At 37.2% G+C, this 16090-nt stretch overlaps 1 protein-coding gene across 1 annotated transcript; it reads left to right on the top strand.

Moving 5' to 3' along the window:
* The first annotated feature begins 9162 nt into the window (after nucleotides 1-9162).
* On the top strand, nucleotides 9163-14154 carry LOC101310460 (zinc finger CCCH domain-containing protein 11-like). The gene is made up of 8 exons (XM_004307380.1): nucleotides 9163-9501; nucleotides 9652-9736; nucleotides 9853-9993; nucleotides 10081-10172; nucleotides 10878-11066; nucleotides 11221-11351; nucleotides 11434-11536; nucleotides 13708-14154. Exons 1-8 carry the CDS (start codon nucleotides 9340-9342, stop codon nucleotides 13894-13896), a joined length of 1092 nt encoding a protein of 363 aa, XP_004307428.1. The 5' UTR covers nucleotides 9163-9339; the 3' UTR covers nucleotides 13897-14154.
* The last annotated feature ends 1936 nt before the right edge of the window (nucleotides 14155-16090 follow it).

Here is a 16090-nt window from a genome sequence, read left to right as displayed (position 1 = left end):
TCTCTCTCTCTCTCTCTCTCTCTCTCTCTCTCTCTCTCTTCGACACCACGCCTCCGATGACGTCCGAGTCAAGCCCTACCGACGAGATCTGAACCAGGCTGCTTCGTGCTCCATCGTCCTGCCTCCACCTTCCATTTCTCTCTCTGCCGTTGTGGTCTTCAGATCTGGATCGCAATTTCTCATGAAGACCTCCATCAAGGAGGCGTTGTCGATCTGATTCCATTGTGGAAGTCGAATTGAAATTTTGGCGACGACTCCGCAGCCGGCACCGAGCTCGACGACGCGTTTGGCGTAGAAATCTAGATCGAGAAGTAGGGGTTTTGGGTGTGGGTGGTGGTGGTGGTGGTGGGTTGGGCCTAGCGCTCGGTGAACTTGAGCAGGCTAAGAAGCATGGCCAGACGATGGTGTCGACGTAGAGGGACTGAGGGAGTCGTTGTCTTGTTGGAAGGAGAGGACGGCGTCGTGGACAGGGAGCTTTATCACCAGCGAGTTCGTGAACCCACCGTCTTGCTTTAAGGAAGCTTTGGGATGGAGTAAGTTCATGTTTCTATGCACTAGTTGTTTTATTTCCAATGCGGACTGATAGTTGTAATCTTCTCATACTGATGTTATATGTTCTTTTGTTTTGCAGATGAGACAGTGGAAGGTGGTGTTATTAAGTGCTTGCTTTAGTTGGTAGGAATATTGGATTAGTTTGTGATGAATGAGGTTGTTTGATTACTGGATATAGAAATATCAATGGAGTTCTATTGGAAACTAGTTACAGTTCTATTCAATGTTAATATTGATGGAGGTTTTTGTTTGCAGAGCATATATTGGTTGTTTTGTGTTGAATGCGCCAAAGCAAAATATATTGGTTTGGTTGTTGTTGTTGGTGAGGGGTTTGGCAGTGGAGAAAACTTAGGTCGTCTGCTCCTACTGCCCCCAGTAGACCCCCGGACAAACCTCCTACTGCCCCCAGTAGACCCCCGTACAGACCTCCTACTGCCCCCAGTAGACCCTCGGACATACCTCTTACTGCCCCCAGTAAACCCCTAGACAGACCTCCTACTGCCCCTAGTCGACTCTTGAACATACCTCGTACTGCCCCTAGTAGACCCTCCTACTGCCCGTAGTAGACTCCTGGACAGACCCCCTACTGCCCCCAATAGATCCTCTAGCTTTCGTCGGAGTCCAGTCAACGGTCATTGGAACCAGGTCAACAGTCGCCGGAGCCCAGTCAACGGTCGTCGGAGCCCGGTCAACAGTCGTCGAAGTCCGGTCAACGTCCTCCGGAGCCCGGTCAACGTCATTGGTCATGGGAATCCGGTTATAGAAACTTTATTTTATAATAGACTCTTATAATGGTCTATTGTAGTTTATTTAATTCATTAAGGGTATAATTGTTTTTCTGCTGTGTAAATTGGCTTTTGAAAATTTTAAAATATGATTTTGTTAGTGGGAATAAAATTCTTAAAATTAGGGCTAGTGGACATTGTCCCTTTTTTTATTAATTTGATTTCAATCCGTTGAGGAAAATGCTAATTAAAGACACCAAAACATTATTCAAAAAACATATACTATATGATGTGAAATGTGTCACATTATTCATTTAAATCTAATATTTTCTATCGTGTATTAGTGTTATTAAACTGTTTTTTATCAAATCAAAAATAAAATGCACAAAATTTATTACATCATATATTAATATTTTTCTATTATGTCATTACAAATTTCCAAATGAAGTTTACTTCTCTTTGACAAAACTCCAATCTGACATCAATTTCACTTGGTGTTGCTCATGTTTTAGCATTTCAATTATAAAGAATATAACAATATTTTCGTAGAAAGCCTGCACAATTCTCACTGGTCATGTGCTTCCAGTTAAATATAAGGGTAATGCTAGGTGAATAACATTTTTAGAGATCATCTAGAGCACACCTTATGTGGCATCTGATGTGACATAGCCATATCATCATAACATAATTTATGGTTTTTACTTTTTATTTGTTTTACTTTTAAGTAATATGAATTTGTTTTCTTTTTTACTTTTTTTTTAATTTATCTCTTAGATTTAAACCTCATATTTTTGTAGATTTTTTTGTATTACTAATCTACTGTATAAACCCTATAGAGAAGAACATCTATTTCAACTCAATTACCAGAACATGAATGCTGATGTGCTCGATCACTAAGTTTCAACTCAACGATGAATAGGAGGAGGTGAGAACGACGACGGTTGTTGAAGACGTCGAATCAAAGAAGATTAGAACTAGAACACAAAGGGAAAGAATACAGGGTTTGAAAGATAATATAAATAAAAAAGTAAAAAGTAAAAAAGAATTTTCGTAGTAAGGAAAAGATAAAAAAAATATAAAATCATAATTATATTCTGATGACATGACTATAGCACATCAGATGCCACATAAGGTGGGTTCTAGATGGTCTCTCAAAATGTGATACACCTACCATTACTCTTATTTATCAAGCCTACATTAATATACACCTACCTAATTACATGTTTTCTTGAAAACCCAAACCCGTTTCAAGCGATTGGTTTTGCTCTACAACACGCATCCTCATCGTTTGTCTAGGATGCGTGATGTAGTGGCTATGACCCAGATTTACCTGCCCGTTATTCTCACCCTTTTTACATTGGCTGATTCCACACCGAGCTACCTCTTTTCATCTATTTTTGAGGATTTGAGGAAATCTGTTGAGCTTGCTGAGAGGATTTCTGCAGGGTCAGCCATGTTAGGGTTACCATTCTTTCTGCTTACAGACATCACTGAGCTGGACGCCTCTATGGAGCGCAACATCGGGTTATTGAAGGCGTACGCCTTAAAAGGGGGAGACACATAAGTTATTTATTTACAAAAAAATAAAAAATAAAAAATTTGTCAAGCGATTGGTTTTGCTATACAACATGCATCCTCATCGTTTGTCTAGGATGCGTGATGTAGTGGCTATGACCCAAATTTACCTGCCCATTATTCTCACCCTTTTTACATTGGCTGATCCCACACCGAGCTACCTCTTGTCATCTATTTGTGAGGATTGAGGAAATTTGTCGAGCTTGTTGAGAGGATTTCTGCAGGGTCAGCCATGTTAGGGTTGTCAGTCTTTCTGCTTACAGACATCACCGAGCTGGACGCCTCTATGGAGCGCAACATCGGGTTATTGAATGCCTACGCTAAAAAGGGGTAGACACGTAAGTTGTTGTTTTTTTTTTTAAGTTATTTTTTAATTTCTCTACTCTACTCTACTGTATTACGTTTCATAAATGTTAGAGTTACCTTGTGTATCACATTTATTAACTATGAATGTTCATATATAGTTTGGATATGTTTTGTAATTGTTTAGGTAGATTCATGAATCTGATATGTATCTAGTACATGAAAACCTTTTCGATAACCTTCTTTAAACGGGAAAACTATATTATAAATTGGCAAAATATTGTTTTCCATGTAGTGTTAACCCATGTTCTCCACATTTGTATCTCGGAGTATTTGTTGTTGGAGTATTTTTCATTGTTGAGTTTTAAATATTGCAGTAAGAGATGAGAGTCAAATAAAGTAAATGAAACCACAAAAAATAAAAATCACCAAATAATTGGGAATGATGAAATCAACGTAGTATCTTCTATGACTAAAATTGTAAATTATAAACCTTGTTTGTCTGGCAAGAAATGATGAATGACCCAAATTCAACTTTAGTATAACATATTTCTTCTCAGTTAAGCATTAGATGTGCTTTGACATGTCACTAAACTTGATCATAAGTAAAATCCAAAATCCAAATTCAATGAACATAAGAGTTCATCGTTCAACTCCACTTCTTGCTAAGGTCTTCTTAACAATGTTATTCCTCAATTCAACTATTCGCACAAAGAGATAATCGACCATAAATTAACACAACTTTAGCCAAGTTGAAAAGTCAACAACCATTATATGTGCGACTATATATTTATTCTCATCGATCAGACGTGAACTCTTAACTGAAGAACTCTAAGAAGTACGTTGTTTTCATATCAATCGAATGAAGAGCTCTGATAATCTTTGGAGAAGTAGTCATCCCAATGAGCAGAGTCACCGTGTGTCTCCATTAATTGGTTCAAATGGATTATCATCTTGTTGAGTCTGTAATTGTTGATGTAGGTTTTCTTCTAGGGCAGCGTAGGAGTACCCTAATTCGGAAACCATTTTGGAAAATGAAGGAAGCAAACAGCTAAAGTTTTGTTTGTTGTGGTGGATGTTTGAGTTTTCATAAATCTGCTACAACATTTATACATGAAGCTAGGACTCGAACTAAGCTTATGTGTTGTAGTTAGGGAGGTGTAGTGGATGGCGATGACTTCTAGATGAAAATAACTAAATGTATGTTATAGGGAGGTGACTTCAAGTTGATTTTTATATTTGAACTATTAATAATCTGATTAGTGATGGTTGAGATTTGATAAGTCGAAGTTGTGGGACTTTGCTTCAATATAAAGTGACGGTTTTGCTGAAAGATTGAATCCCATGACTCTTCGCATTATATTTTTTGTTTTGAGCAAACATATTCAAGTTCATATAATATTTTCTCGTAGTTTCTTTTAGAAATGTTATCAAACATCTTGTTTTATTTCAACATTTTCATATTATTTGCTTCTCAAAATACATAACATTTTTGATTTTTTGTGGCTCAAGTTAACTTCAATTAATTTGATGATTTGACTTTTTATTAATTTGATTTCAATCTGCTAAGAAATTAAAGTTATCACTCATCAACATTTACTGTGTTTATATACATATATATATATTATATATGTATGTTTTCTGTTCTAATAATCATTCTTGTCTAGAATATATTTCCTATTTGGTTGATGTTTCTTACATTCTAGGTCGTCTACCGTGCACGTACTCATGCATGATGGAATGGATGTTATTAAAGTTCAACGTCTTAATTTGCGTTATATTGTTGTAGGAGATATGTACATTACTTCGCCTGGGGTTTTGTATTGCAATATCCAGTTAATTATCTTGTGTTTGGAACTTAATTCCTGTATATTTCTTCTATATCATGGAAATTGTTTACAAATTTAGTTAAACCCTCTTCATGTGAGAATGGGGCAATCGACGACCCTTATGCTGAATTTTTCAGTTCAGTTCATGATCTTTATGCTATACTAAAAGTAGTGAACTTGAAGCCGAAAGTGACAAAATACCAAAAAGGTCTATACAAATTTCAAACTTGATTCTTAGCAAACACTCAAACTTCATGTTGTTTGATCTTTATGCTACCAATTAGAAATTGAAGACTTGAAGAATGATTATGCCTGCTTCACATTGGCTCAGCAACAACAACATATTCTCCTTGAGATTTAGCCAGGCCTCTTAATTTGAGATTGGGGTGAACTTTCTGTCCTCTTCATCTAAGGCAACTCCAGTGGTCATAAAACCAATTACTTGAATGTAATGGTTACAAGCAACATTTGGCACAAACACTCAAACATACAACATGACCCATGAATGGTTGCCTTCCTTAATGGAAGCTCATCTCTTACAAACTAACCAATAATTATCTAATGTTTAAGCTTCAGAACTCGAAAGTATGCTCCGAATAAGATCCTATATGCTCCAGGGGAGAGGTGAGAGGTGCTTGGGGCCTCAGACTCTAGGAAAGAAGGTACACTCCTCTACCCTGGTCACTCTACACACGAGTCTTGTTCCATTGACAGTCTCTCGAAAAAAAACACAGAGGAGCAGCTCTCTGAAACCCTAGTGGTCGTCACCAATACAAATTCAAGTAAATCGGTCCCCCAAAGACTCAATTGGTTACATATTCGAATTCGAAGTGATGCAATTTGTTGTCACATTGATGCAATTTTGAACTTCATTTGTGAGAATTTGAAGTGATGCAATTTCTTCAATTTTATCTTGATAGGGTGGTATTTCCCTTCCTCTTCCTCATCCTTTGCACTCTTCCTTGACTCATTTTATACAACATGAGAAATTCAGAACTATAAAATCTATTAATTTATGTAAACCGTCCTTTTTTATTAAATGTTTTTTAAAAATTTTTTATTAAATAACTCATATACCCTACATATGTCAATGAGGTTTAAACTCATGACCTCAAAGTTGTCAGTTAACATCCTTAACCAACCAGGTTATGGCTCATCGACAAGGTAAACCTTCCTAAACATAAACAAGATTATTCCGATAAAACAAGGGAAAACAAATTATGTAACTTATAAAATATGTTCAACTCAATTACTCTCCTGAAATTTATTGTCTTTACTATCTCTAAAAACTTATCTTCTTCTTTCCGAGTTGTTGAGTAATTATTCACACACCCTCAAATCCTCTCAATAAAACCACTGATTACCTCCAAAGCATCTCTCATAATAAAATTCAATATCTCGCCCACCTCTGTATGAAGTAACTCTCCATCTTTTTTTTAGGATGAAATAACTCTCCATCTAACAATTATAAATTGAACAAAAAAAATTCTTCCTAAAAGATAATGTTAATGGAAATAGGGGAGTTTCGATTGGATTAATGAAGATGCATATCCAATGTTATTGAAGATAATGCAAGCATGATTATGGAGGATGTAGATTTGGTGATGCAAATGCTGGAGAACTAGAGAAAAGAATGGAAGAGAGGACCTTAGGATAGAAAATAATTGAAGAATGAAACAAGCATATAAACATAAATGATGAATCAAGTAATCCATTAATGAAGAATGAGATTGAGATTGTTCCTGCTTTAAGAAGTATGTGAAAGTTATCAGTTGTCTTAAGGAGTAGGTGTATCCAGTTAAGCAGCTATCCGTTGTCTTGAGTTACAATCCGTCATGTACTTGAAACTTTAAGAGTTCCTCTTCGTTTTGTGAACTGACAGTATGGCTTTTAAAATGGCTTTGTCCATGAACCTAACCAGAAACTATGGAAGTGTTGTAAATAGACGTCATATTAGCTTTTCAATCTCAAGTTTTTAACTTCAGAAGAAAAAAAGTAATCCATAAATTTACGAACATAATTTAACAAGAGCTTAAAATTAATAAAGACGAACCCAAAATTTTGATTTAGAAAATCCATCCCTCGCATCATCAAATTAGTCCCTTGTGTAAACTGTAAGTGGATGACAAAAATGAATGCTTGTCTCTCATGCAAAACCCACATTGCAAAATTAGATTATGAAAAGCAACACATGCTATGGCATGGACTTATGGAGTTATGGGTTGAGCCATTTAGGTTTTTTTTTTTTTTTTTTTATTTTTTTTTATAAAGTTTTTAAGTAAAAAGAAAAATTAACAACAAGGCACCTCTAAGGCAACCAATATTAATAGTATCTAAATGTAACGCTTGCGCAGCCTGAGGAGGAAGAGCACCCAACCAAATCTTCAGAGAATGCAAACTCGGCCCGAGATTTGCAAGAGCATCAGCCAAGAAATTGGCTTCTCAGAAGGCATGACCAAAGCTGATATTATCAAAGGTTGAGCCATAGGTTGGTCTGCACCTGTTTGCAATACTATGATACTAACAAGTGACAGTTGAGTTAGTCCATACCAATACCACATGTTAAATGATATCATGTGTGTTGTCTTTTCAGATGACATCACATCTCTCAAAGATATCTATGATGCTGGTTGTATATTTTGTTTGTAGCTATCTACTCTGAGATGCTTATTAATTTACTAGTTTTCCTTCCTCTGTCCACCAAGAATAAATTGGGGTTTAACTCTAATTAGTGTCAACATGATTTGAACCTGAGTATGAGAATTCCACACTAAGGCTCTAATCAACTCGACCACTTGAGATTGTTTGTGCAGAGCCTTAATAAAAAGCTCAAATACATAGCTAGATCAAACAACAAAACTAACAACTTGAAAACCACAGCTAGAGAATATCCATCATATCATAATTAAAGCTTTTTGTTTTTTTTGTTTTTTTTTTTAACGAAATGAAAGTTTCATTGATAATATGAGATCAGAATAGCGACATACAATAACCTTGAGGGTTATATTAAGTACCATTACATTAGGATTTACGCTCACTTATTAAGGAGCCTATTAGAGTACAAAAACTAGAAACAAAGAGATACTAGAGAAGCATATTGCAAGAGCCAAAGCGCTTAATTGCGGTAGTATATATAACCATTTAGATGTAGCTAACTATCATAGTATGCTAGCTCAAACCAAAATAGATACAGTTTAAATGTCCTTGTGCTCCTAAGGCTAGTTATTTTAAGATCACCTCATCAACCCAATCCCAAATTTGAGCATGCTTGAGTGTGAGCTTGCCCAATGACCCAAACCCATATCCAAACCATAGCAAGCTTGGTGCTGCATTCTTTCAGCAGCCTACAACCTCTGCAAACTACTTGCCTTTCTTGGCCAAGCCTTTCACGACGGCAACACTGACGATAACCAACCCAGAACTCGTTTGGCCATCCAAGATTTCGACAGCCAAGGTTTTCCAACGACTACCATCTCTGACAACAGCCAACCCAGATCTTGTCCCCTCGTCGCCTTATCCGATAACCAAGGCTTCCAACCACCGTCATCCATCGCTCCAGCTGTCATCCTTGGACGGATTAATTCAATCCTCATCGGCGTCACCCAGCCGGCAACCTGACTCAACTCAGCATTGGCGAAGACCACTGAAACACTCATAGAAAGACAACGTTTAGCCACCACATATGACGACAAAGGACTTGAAGAAAACTTGGTTGAGACTCTGGAGCCGGTTCTTAAGAAGCTGTGGCCACTCCGAGTGCTCACCACCAAAAGCCTGCTGCTGGATGGGGAAGGGAAAACCTCACAGCCGTTGGAACAAAACCTAAGTTTTGTGTTTTCAGGTTGCTCTGCAAAGTCGGAACATTGTGCTTGTTCCCACGTTCTCAAATGCTACCATATCTTCATATCAAAAAGCTCTTGAGTTGCTCTTAGACCTTAAGAGAGTAAATTTTTCAACACCATACAAACCAGAGCTTTCCCTACCATTCAATCTCGTAGTAGCTTTTCAAAACGAATTCGTTAGCATTTTGTAGGTCGTTCCATGAAAATGATATTATAAATCTTATGTCTGTCGAGGAACGAAGCTGAAATATTTAGATAAAAAAAAAAAAAAGAAGTTTCGATAATATATATTATTTCTTTTTGTCAAAAACAAAATAATACTCCTCTACCCTGGTCACCCATTCTCAGTCCTCTCGGAAAAGAAAAAAAAACAGGAGAGCAGCTCTCCAAAACCCTAGTCGCCGTCGCCAATACAAATTCAATCAAATCGGTCGCCGGACGACTCAATTGGTTACGTATCCGAAACCGCAGGCTGCTCAATTTTAGTTTGACATCCTCGAATTCAAAGCAGCTATGCCGCCAAAAGCATCGAAGGCCGACGTGGCCAAGAAGCAGAAGGTGGTGGAGGACAAGACCTTCGGGCTCAAGAACAAGAACAAGAGCAAGAGCGTCCAGAAGTACGTCCAGCAAATCAAGTCCTCAGTCCAGCCCAAAGTCGACCCTACCAAAGCCAAGGTCTTGCTTCTCACTTTTGTTTTTTGGGATTTAAATCAATCCTAATGTGCTGGGTTTTGTTTGTTTGGATTGAAAATTAGCTAAAGATTGAAACTTGATGGGAATTAATGGTTTGGTTGTATTGGATTTTTTTTTTTTTTTTTTTTGCAGAAAAAGAAGGAGGAGGATAAAGCGAAGGAGAAGGAGCTTAATGATTTGTTCAAGGTTGCGGTTAGTCAGCCGAAAGTGCCACCGGGTATGTCGTATGTGCTCTCACTCACTCCTACATTTTGTTGGTTTGGTGTTTCACATTGTGCCAGTTTGACATGGTGTGATTGAATTTTTGGTGATGGGGATCGGGAATTTGGATAGGTGTGGATCCCAAGTCGATTGTGTGCGAGTTTTTCAAGGCCGGGCAATGTACTAAGGGGTTCAAGTGCAAGTTTTCTCACGATTTGAATGTCCAGAGGAAGGGTGAAAAGATTGACATTTATAGTGATAAGCGTGACGACGGTGAGAGAACTAGCTGACATGCCTTGTTTATTCTTTGATACTTATATATCAGGTGTGTGTCTTATTCTGCATTAAATGTTGTTTCAGAAACAATGGAGGAGTGGGATCAAGAGATGCTGGAGAAGGTTGTGGAGTCGAAGAAGAATGAGTATAATAATCAGAATAAGGCCACTGAGATTGTATGTCTTTTTCCTTTCTGTATTTTATATATGTATGTGACACAGAAGTGGTAGTTTACCTAGTATAGCGATTATAGAATTTAAGCAAATGTTTAGTTGCATTTGGCAAATAGAAAAGGAATATCTCTATGAGGCGTTTGTTTTGAAATCGTATTCTTAGATGATGTAGATGAGCCTTTAAGTTTTGCTAATAAGCATCGGTTTACATTTAAATAATTGAATCCACAACAAAAGAATTGATTTTTGTGTTGAGGACCCTTGGACTATTGGGCATATAAAACTATGCAACTTTGTGCAACTACATTTATTGGCTTCAGGTGCTGCGTTTATTTCTTCTGCTAATGAATTTGCAAGTGGTATATCATACAGTACACATGTGTGATTTTGGATCAGACCTCTGTTGATTGATTTATCTATGGTTAGGTTTATTGAATAATAGATGTAGTAATTATTTTCTCCTTGTAATGCAAAAGATGAAAATAGTGTCACTTAGATAGGCAGGATGCCACAGTTAAAATTTGAGGTCCAGTAAGTGAATTTTGTGAATTTCTGGGTATAAGAAAGATATAACATATTAGTGGCAGATTAATGGGAAACTACTTTCTTTCACTTCAGCCACAACAGTAGCTCATAGTGTAATGTGAACTATCAGACTATAGCCTGCTGGATATATCGTGCATCTAAGCTGGCCTTTAATCTGTACAGGTTTGCAAGTTCTTTTTGGAGGCAGTCGAAAAGAAACAGTATGGCTGGTTCTGGGTTTGTCCAAACGGTAACAAAGAGTGCCACTACAGACATGCTCTTCCTCCGGGCTATGTCTTGAAGTCTCAGATGAAGGCACTTCTTGAGGAAGAATCTGAAAAGATTGCCATTGAGGACGAGATTGAAAACCAGGTGGTCATCATTCTCAGATGCTTATGTTTACATTTTCCTTTGATTTTCTGTTGCGTTATGCAACTACATGTGTTGCCTCCTCTAAGTATTTTAGTTTTTCTTTCATGTGTTTTGAATTACCATTTCTTATTCTGCTCGTCTCTGATCACTGCAGCGTTCTAAAGTAACAACATGTACTCCGATGACTACTGAGTTGTTCATGCAATGGAGGAATAAGAAGACAGAAGAGAAAGAAGCTGGCCTGGCTGCACAACGAGCAGATAGGGCTAAGAATGACCGCATGAGGTTCTGTGTCTTTTACTTTATTTTTATGTCGGAAAATGATAGTTTTGCTATATGCTATTGACTTAAGTTTCATGTATTTCAGTGGTCGTGAGTTGTTTCTTGCGGACGCAAGCTTGTTTGTGGATGATGCAGAAGCACATGAAAAATACCATAGACAAGAAGAACCTGAAGCTTCTGCAGAGAAGGTATATCTTACTGACTGAGACTGTCTCGCTTCTGCTTAGAATAAAGTGTTTGTTTGTTTCTGTAAGTTTGCTTTGTAGATTATATTATGTTTGAAACAGCACACTTTATGGTGCCAAAGAAACAGTTAGCTTAGCAGATAAATTAAGGATCCAATGGTGCTCTTTTGCTGGTGACTTGGGTTGATTTCTGAATAGGTTACTTCTAGGTTTGCCAAGAACTTAATTCAGCTACATGCTTATGTGCACAGTCCAGAAGTGGAGCTTCAAAACCCATTTAAAAGAATAAGAAAGGGTATTAAATTTTTGTCATGCCCTGTGTATTTTGAAAATGTGTATAAGTAACGTCTCGGTGTTCATCCCTAAAGTTTTTTTTTTTTTTTCCTACAGCTGAAAATTACATGTATCCAAGCTTCAGTTGATAGAGAACAACAAGTTTACTTGTGTCTTCAAGAGTTATCCTGGGTCTCATGCTTAGTTTTCCCCTAGACATAAGTTATCAAGTAACTAAAAATTAAATTTCTATGGGTCATATATGTTGGTGTGCTACTGGGATCTCCTCTAGCTCCATAAAAGAGACAGTATGTACTTCCAAAAACTAGTGCATGTGATTGCATAAGTTTTGTTTCAAGCAATTTCTCTCGAGTGATTTGTGAGACTTCTTGGTTGATTCCAGATTTCCCCATATTCTCTTCCCTTTCCTTCAATTCCAGCTCTTTAGCCTCAACACCATTTCACATCACACATTATAAGTTTATAACCCTAAACAACACCCTTCTAAGACCTTAAACACAATACCCCTAAACACATTCTTAGAATGGCCTAAGTTAATCAGAATGCTGTGGTAGATAGTCAGCAATTAAGAAGGATAGACATTCAATGCAATGATGTGCCTGAAAGTTATGGGATGCCACTATGAGGGCATGAGGTTGGCACTCATTTCCTCAGTCTTATCTGGCTAGTATGTTATTTTTTCTTTGTGGGTTGTATAGTTAATTGATCATGGTAATAAAGTGTGTGGTGAGTTTGTCAATTCTTTAATACAGATATCACCCAGTTGAACATGGTGTTTAGCTTCCTCCTTTAAGGGTGTTTTCCTTATCTCCTTTTTGTTCTGTCTGTTAAATGCCTGCTCTAACCCTTGGCACATTCGTATGCACTTGCACACCTTCAACATGTAATTGATTGCATGTCTTTTTGGGCAGAACGTCCATTGATGGGTATTATTGGGCCTTCGAAGTCCCTACTTGTGCAGTTCTGTAACATTAATTCTACTAGTAACTTTCCAACTTCAGTTGTTCAGTTGGATTGTTGCTTTGTTCATGTCCTTATGAACCACTCTGTTCAAGATATGGTTATTTTAGTCTCTTGTGTATGTATTTTCCTGTCTTGATCAATGAGGTTAAGCTTTATAATGAGTCAAGTTAGCTTTACTTTTTCCTCGATCCACATTAATTAGAAAAGGTTATAAGGAAGGAATGTTCTTCCATTCACTAGATAGATATATTTTTTCATCCTTTTGGCTTCTTGTGCGAGGGACTGAGGGTCCTAGGATATTGATGACCTGAATAAAATCAAATCATACTTTGTTAAGTCTTTTGCCAAAACAATATTGACGTAGAAACATTGGGAGATATTCATGTGCAACATATGACCTATTATTGACCAGTATGGTTGTTGTAACATGGTAATCTTTTTGGTTGCTATTCTGTCATTATAAAGTACCTCATGCTATTTGCCTTCTAGACCGAATATTCTACTGGCAGTGGAGGGTCAAGTACTTCCGTCATGTGGGCCTTCTTACTTGTAATGTAGCTTTTCCTTCTATAAAAGACAAATAAGCATGAAGATATTTTTTTTCTTTTGTCATGTCTGTCTTGAATCTGTTGTAGCAGGTTATTCAAAGGGGTTGATTTTGACAATTGTTTTCTTTTTTATTCCTCAAATATTAAGGTAGCAACTATAATCTCTGCTATGGTGGAATGAATAAAAATATGACTACGTTTGGTTCATGATGAATATAAACATAGTGGCAAATACATGTATGGTTATGCTCTTGTCTGCGGTGCTTTCTTTTAATCTTAACTACCTAGTTTAAATGAAGTCTTTCTACTTGCATTTTAGTTGTTGCCTTGACAATCCAATTATCTCAGTATTACTCTGCTCTGTTTCAGATCAAAGGCAACTCGGCAGCAGTGGGACCAAGTAGCTCTACTACTGCTGCTGGTTCTGAAGAAGTCCTAGTTGATGATGAAGATGAGGATGACGACGATGAGTTGGACTTGGATGAGCTAAATGAGCTTGAAGCAAGTTTGTCAAGAACATCAATCCAGATACGGGAACTGGGAATAGAGGCATCTTGAGACGGAGAAAGGACAGTTTGCTAGTCGATGGCTGGCCAAACAGGAACCTGTGTCTGCAAATGTGAGAGAAATAATATATCTATCTAAAACAGGATTGTCTATTGTCTATTAACTTGTGTTAAAATGTTGGTGCTCACTAGGTCATGTCATTTATGCAAGGAAATATCCAATTTTGATTTAGACCAATGCTGTTGCATTTTCTGTTTGTGTATTACAATTTCTAACTTTCTCTATTCAGATGCAAACCATTTGGAATCATAATTTATGAGTTTCTTCTAATCAAAGCAATATACCAATTGACTTGATTGACTGAAAAAAAAGACCCTACAAGATCTCACTTGACTGGAGGTTCTCAACTCTTTGTGGTCACTTGATTGAAAAGAACCAACTATTTTTGAGTTTTTGGTCATTGGAGGCAACCTGTTATTCTTTTCTCATTTTTTTTAATAAAAAATAATTAATATATTGGGTCAATTACATAGAAGTCTACTTTGAGACATTTTATCCTATAGAGGTCCACCCAAATATTTTTACCCACATAAGTCCACCCAAGCTTAAATAAAGGTATTGAAGTTCAACTAAATTACAGACTGCCATCCAACTAAAAAATTAGATTTTCTCTTATATTTACAAAAATGTCACTAATGTAAAAAGTCAACAACCATTCTCTTTCCCGGAAAAGTCTCCGATAGACCTCCGGTGAGGTCTCCGACGGATTCCGGCCGACCTCCGGCGATGTCTCCGGCCAACTTCCGACGAGGTTTCCGACAGTTACGAAAGCTACTACCGCCAGTAAGAAAAGATACTACCATCAGCAAGAAAAGCTACTATCCCTAGCTAGAAAAGCTACTATCCCTAGCTAGAAAAGCTACTACCACCGACTACAAAAGCTACTACCTCTAGCAACAAAAGCTATTATCCTTAGCTATCAAAACTACTACAACCAACAACAAAAGCTACTACCACTTACTACTAAAGCTACTACAGTCAGCAACAAAAGCTACTATTGTCAGCAATAAAAGCTACTATTGCCGCAAACAAAAGCTACTAACAACAAAAGCTACTACAATCGGCAACAAAAGCTACTATCCCTACCTACAAAAGCTACTACAACCAACAACAAAAGCTATTATTGCAACAAAAGCTACTACCGTTAGCAACAAAAGCCACTACCGCTAGCAACAAAAGCTACTACCGCTAGCAACAAAAACTACTACAACCAGCAATCAAACCTACTATTGCCAGTAACAAAAGCTACTACTTCCGGTAACAAAAGCTACTACTTCCGGCAACAAAAACTACTACCTCTGGCAACAAAAGCTACTGATGCAATAAACAAAAACTACTACCGCCAGTAATCAAAGCTACTACTTCTGACAACAAAAGCTACTACTTCCGGCAACAAAAGCTACTACAACCACCACAGGAAATAAAAGCTACTACCACCGGAAAGAAAAGCTACTATTGTCAACGACAAAAGCTACTACCATCAGAAAGAAAAGCTACAACCAACAACAAAAACTACTAACTAAAAGCTACTACTGCCGATAACTAAAACTACTACTACCAACAACAAAACCTACTGCCATCACAAAATAAAGCTATTACCACCGACAAATAAAACTACTGTCACCGGTAAATAAAGCTACGACGACAAATAAAGCTGCTACCGCGAACAAATAAAGCTACTGCTACCTGAACCAATAGCTACTACTACCCAAACCAATAGTTACTACTGCAGGCAAGAAAAACTACTACTAGTAGCAACAAAAACTACTATCAAACACAACAAAAGCTACTACCAAACACCAAAACCTACTCTTACCAATCCCAAGAGCTACTTTCACCAATACTACGTTAAATAGCTGCTACTAACCCAAAAATCTGGAAAATCAAGTTGCTGCAACTATGAACATCTAAAACATCCACACCACCATTACTAACACTAACCAAATAATTCATCATAATTATATAGATACATGGATTAACAAAAAAGAAAAAGAAATTTGTGTGGTTTCATTTCATCATTACCTTTTCATACACCAAAACAAGCACAAACACTTGATAATAGACTATGAAATCCAAGAGCTCTAAATAGCGTAAACAAATTCGACGATTGGAAAATCAAACAAGAAAAATGAGATTGGAGATCAGATCTGGCCGTTGACGATGAGAGAAAAGACGTCGCTCCATT

Source organism: Fragaria vesca, linkage group LG7, assembly GCF_000184155.1.
Source record: "Fragaria vesca subsp. vesca linkage group LG7, FraVesHawaii_1.0, whole genome shotgun sequence".
In the NCBI taxonomy this organism is placed as follows: domain Eukaryota; kingdom Viridiplantae; phylum Streptophyta; class Magnoliopsida; order Rosales; family Rosaceae; genus Fragaria; species Fragaria vesca.
This window is presented reverse-complemented; position numbering and strand designations above follow the sequence as displayed.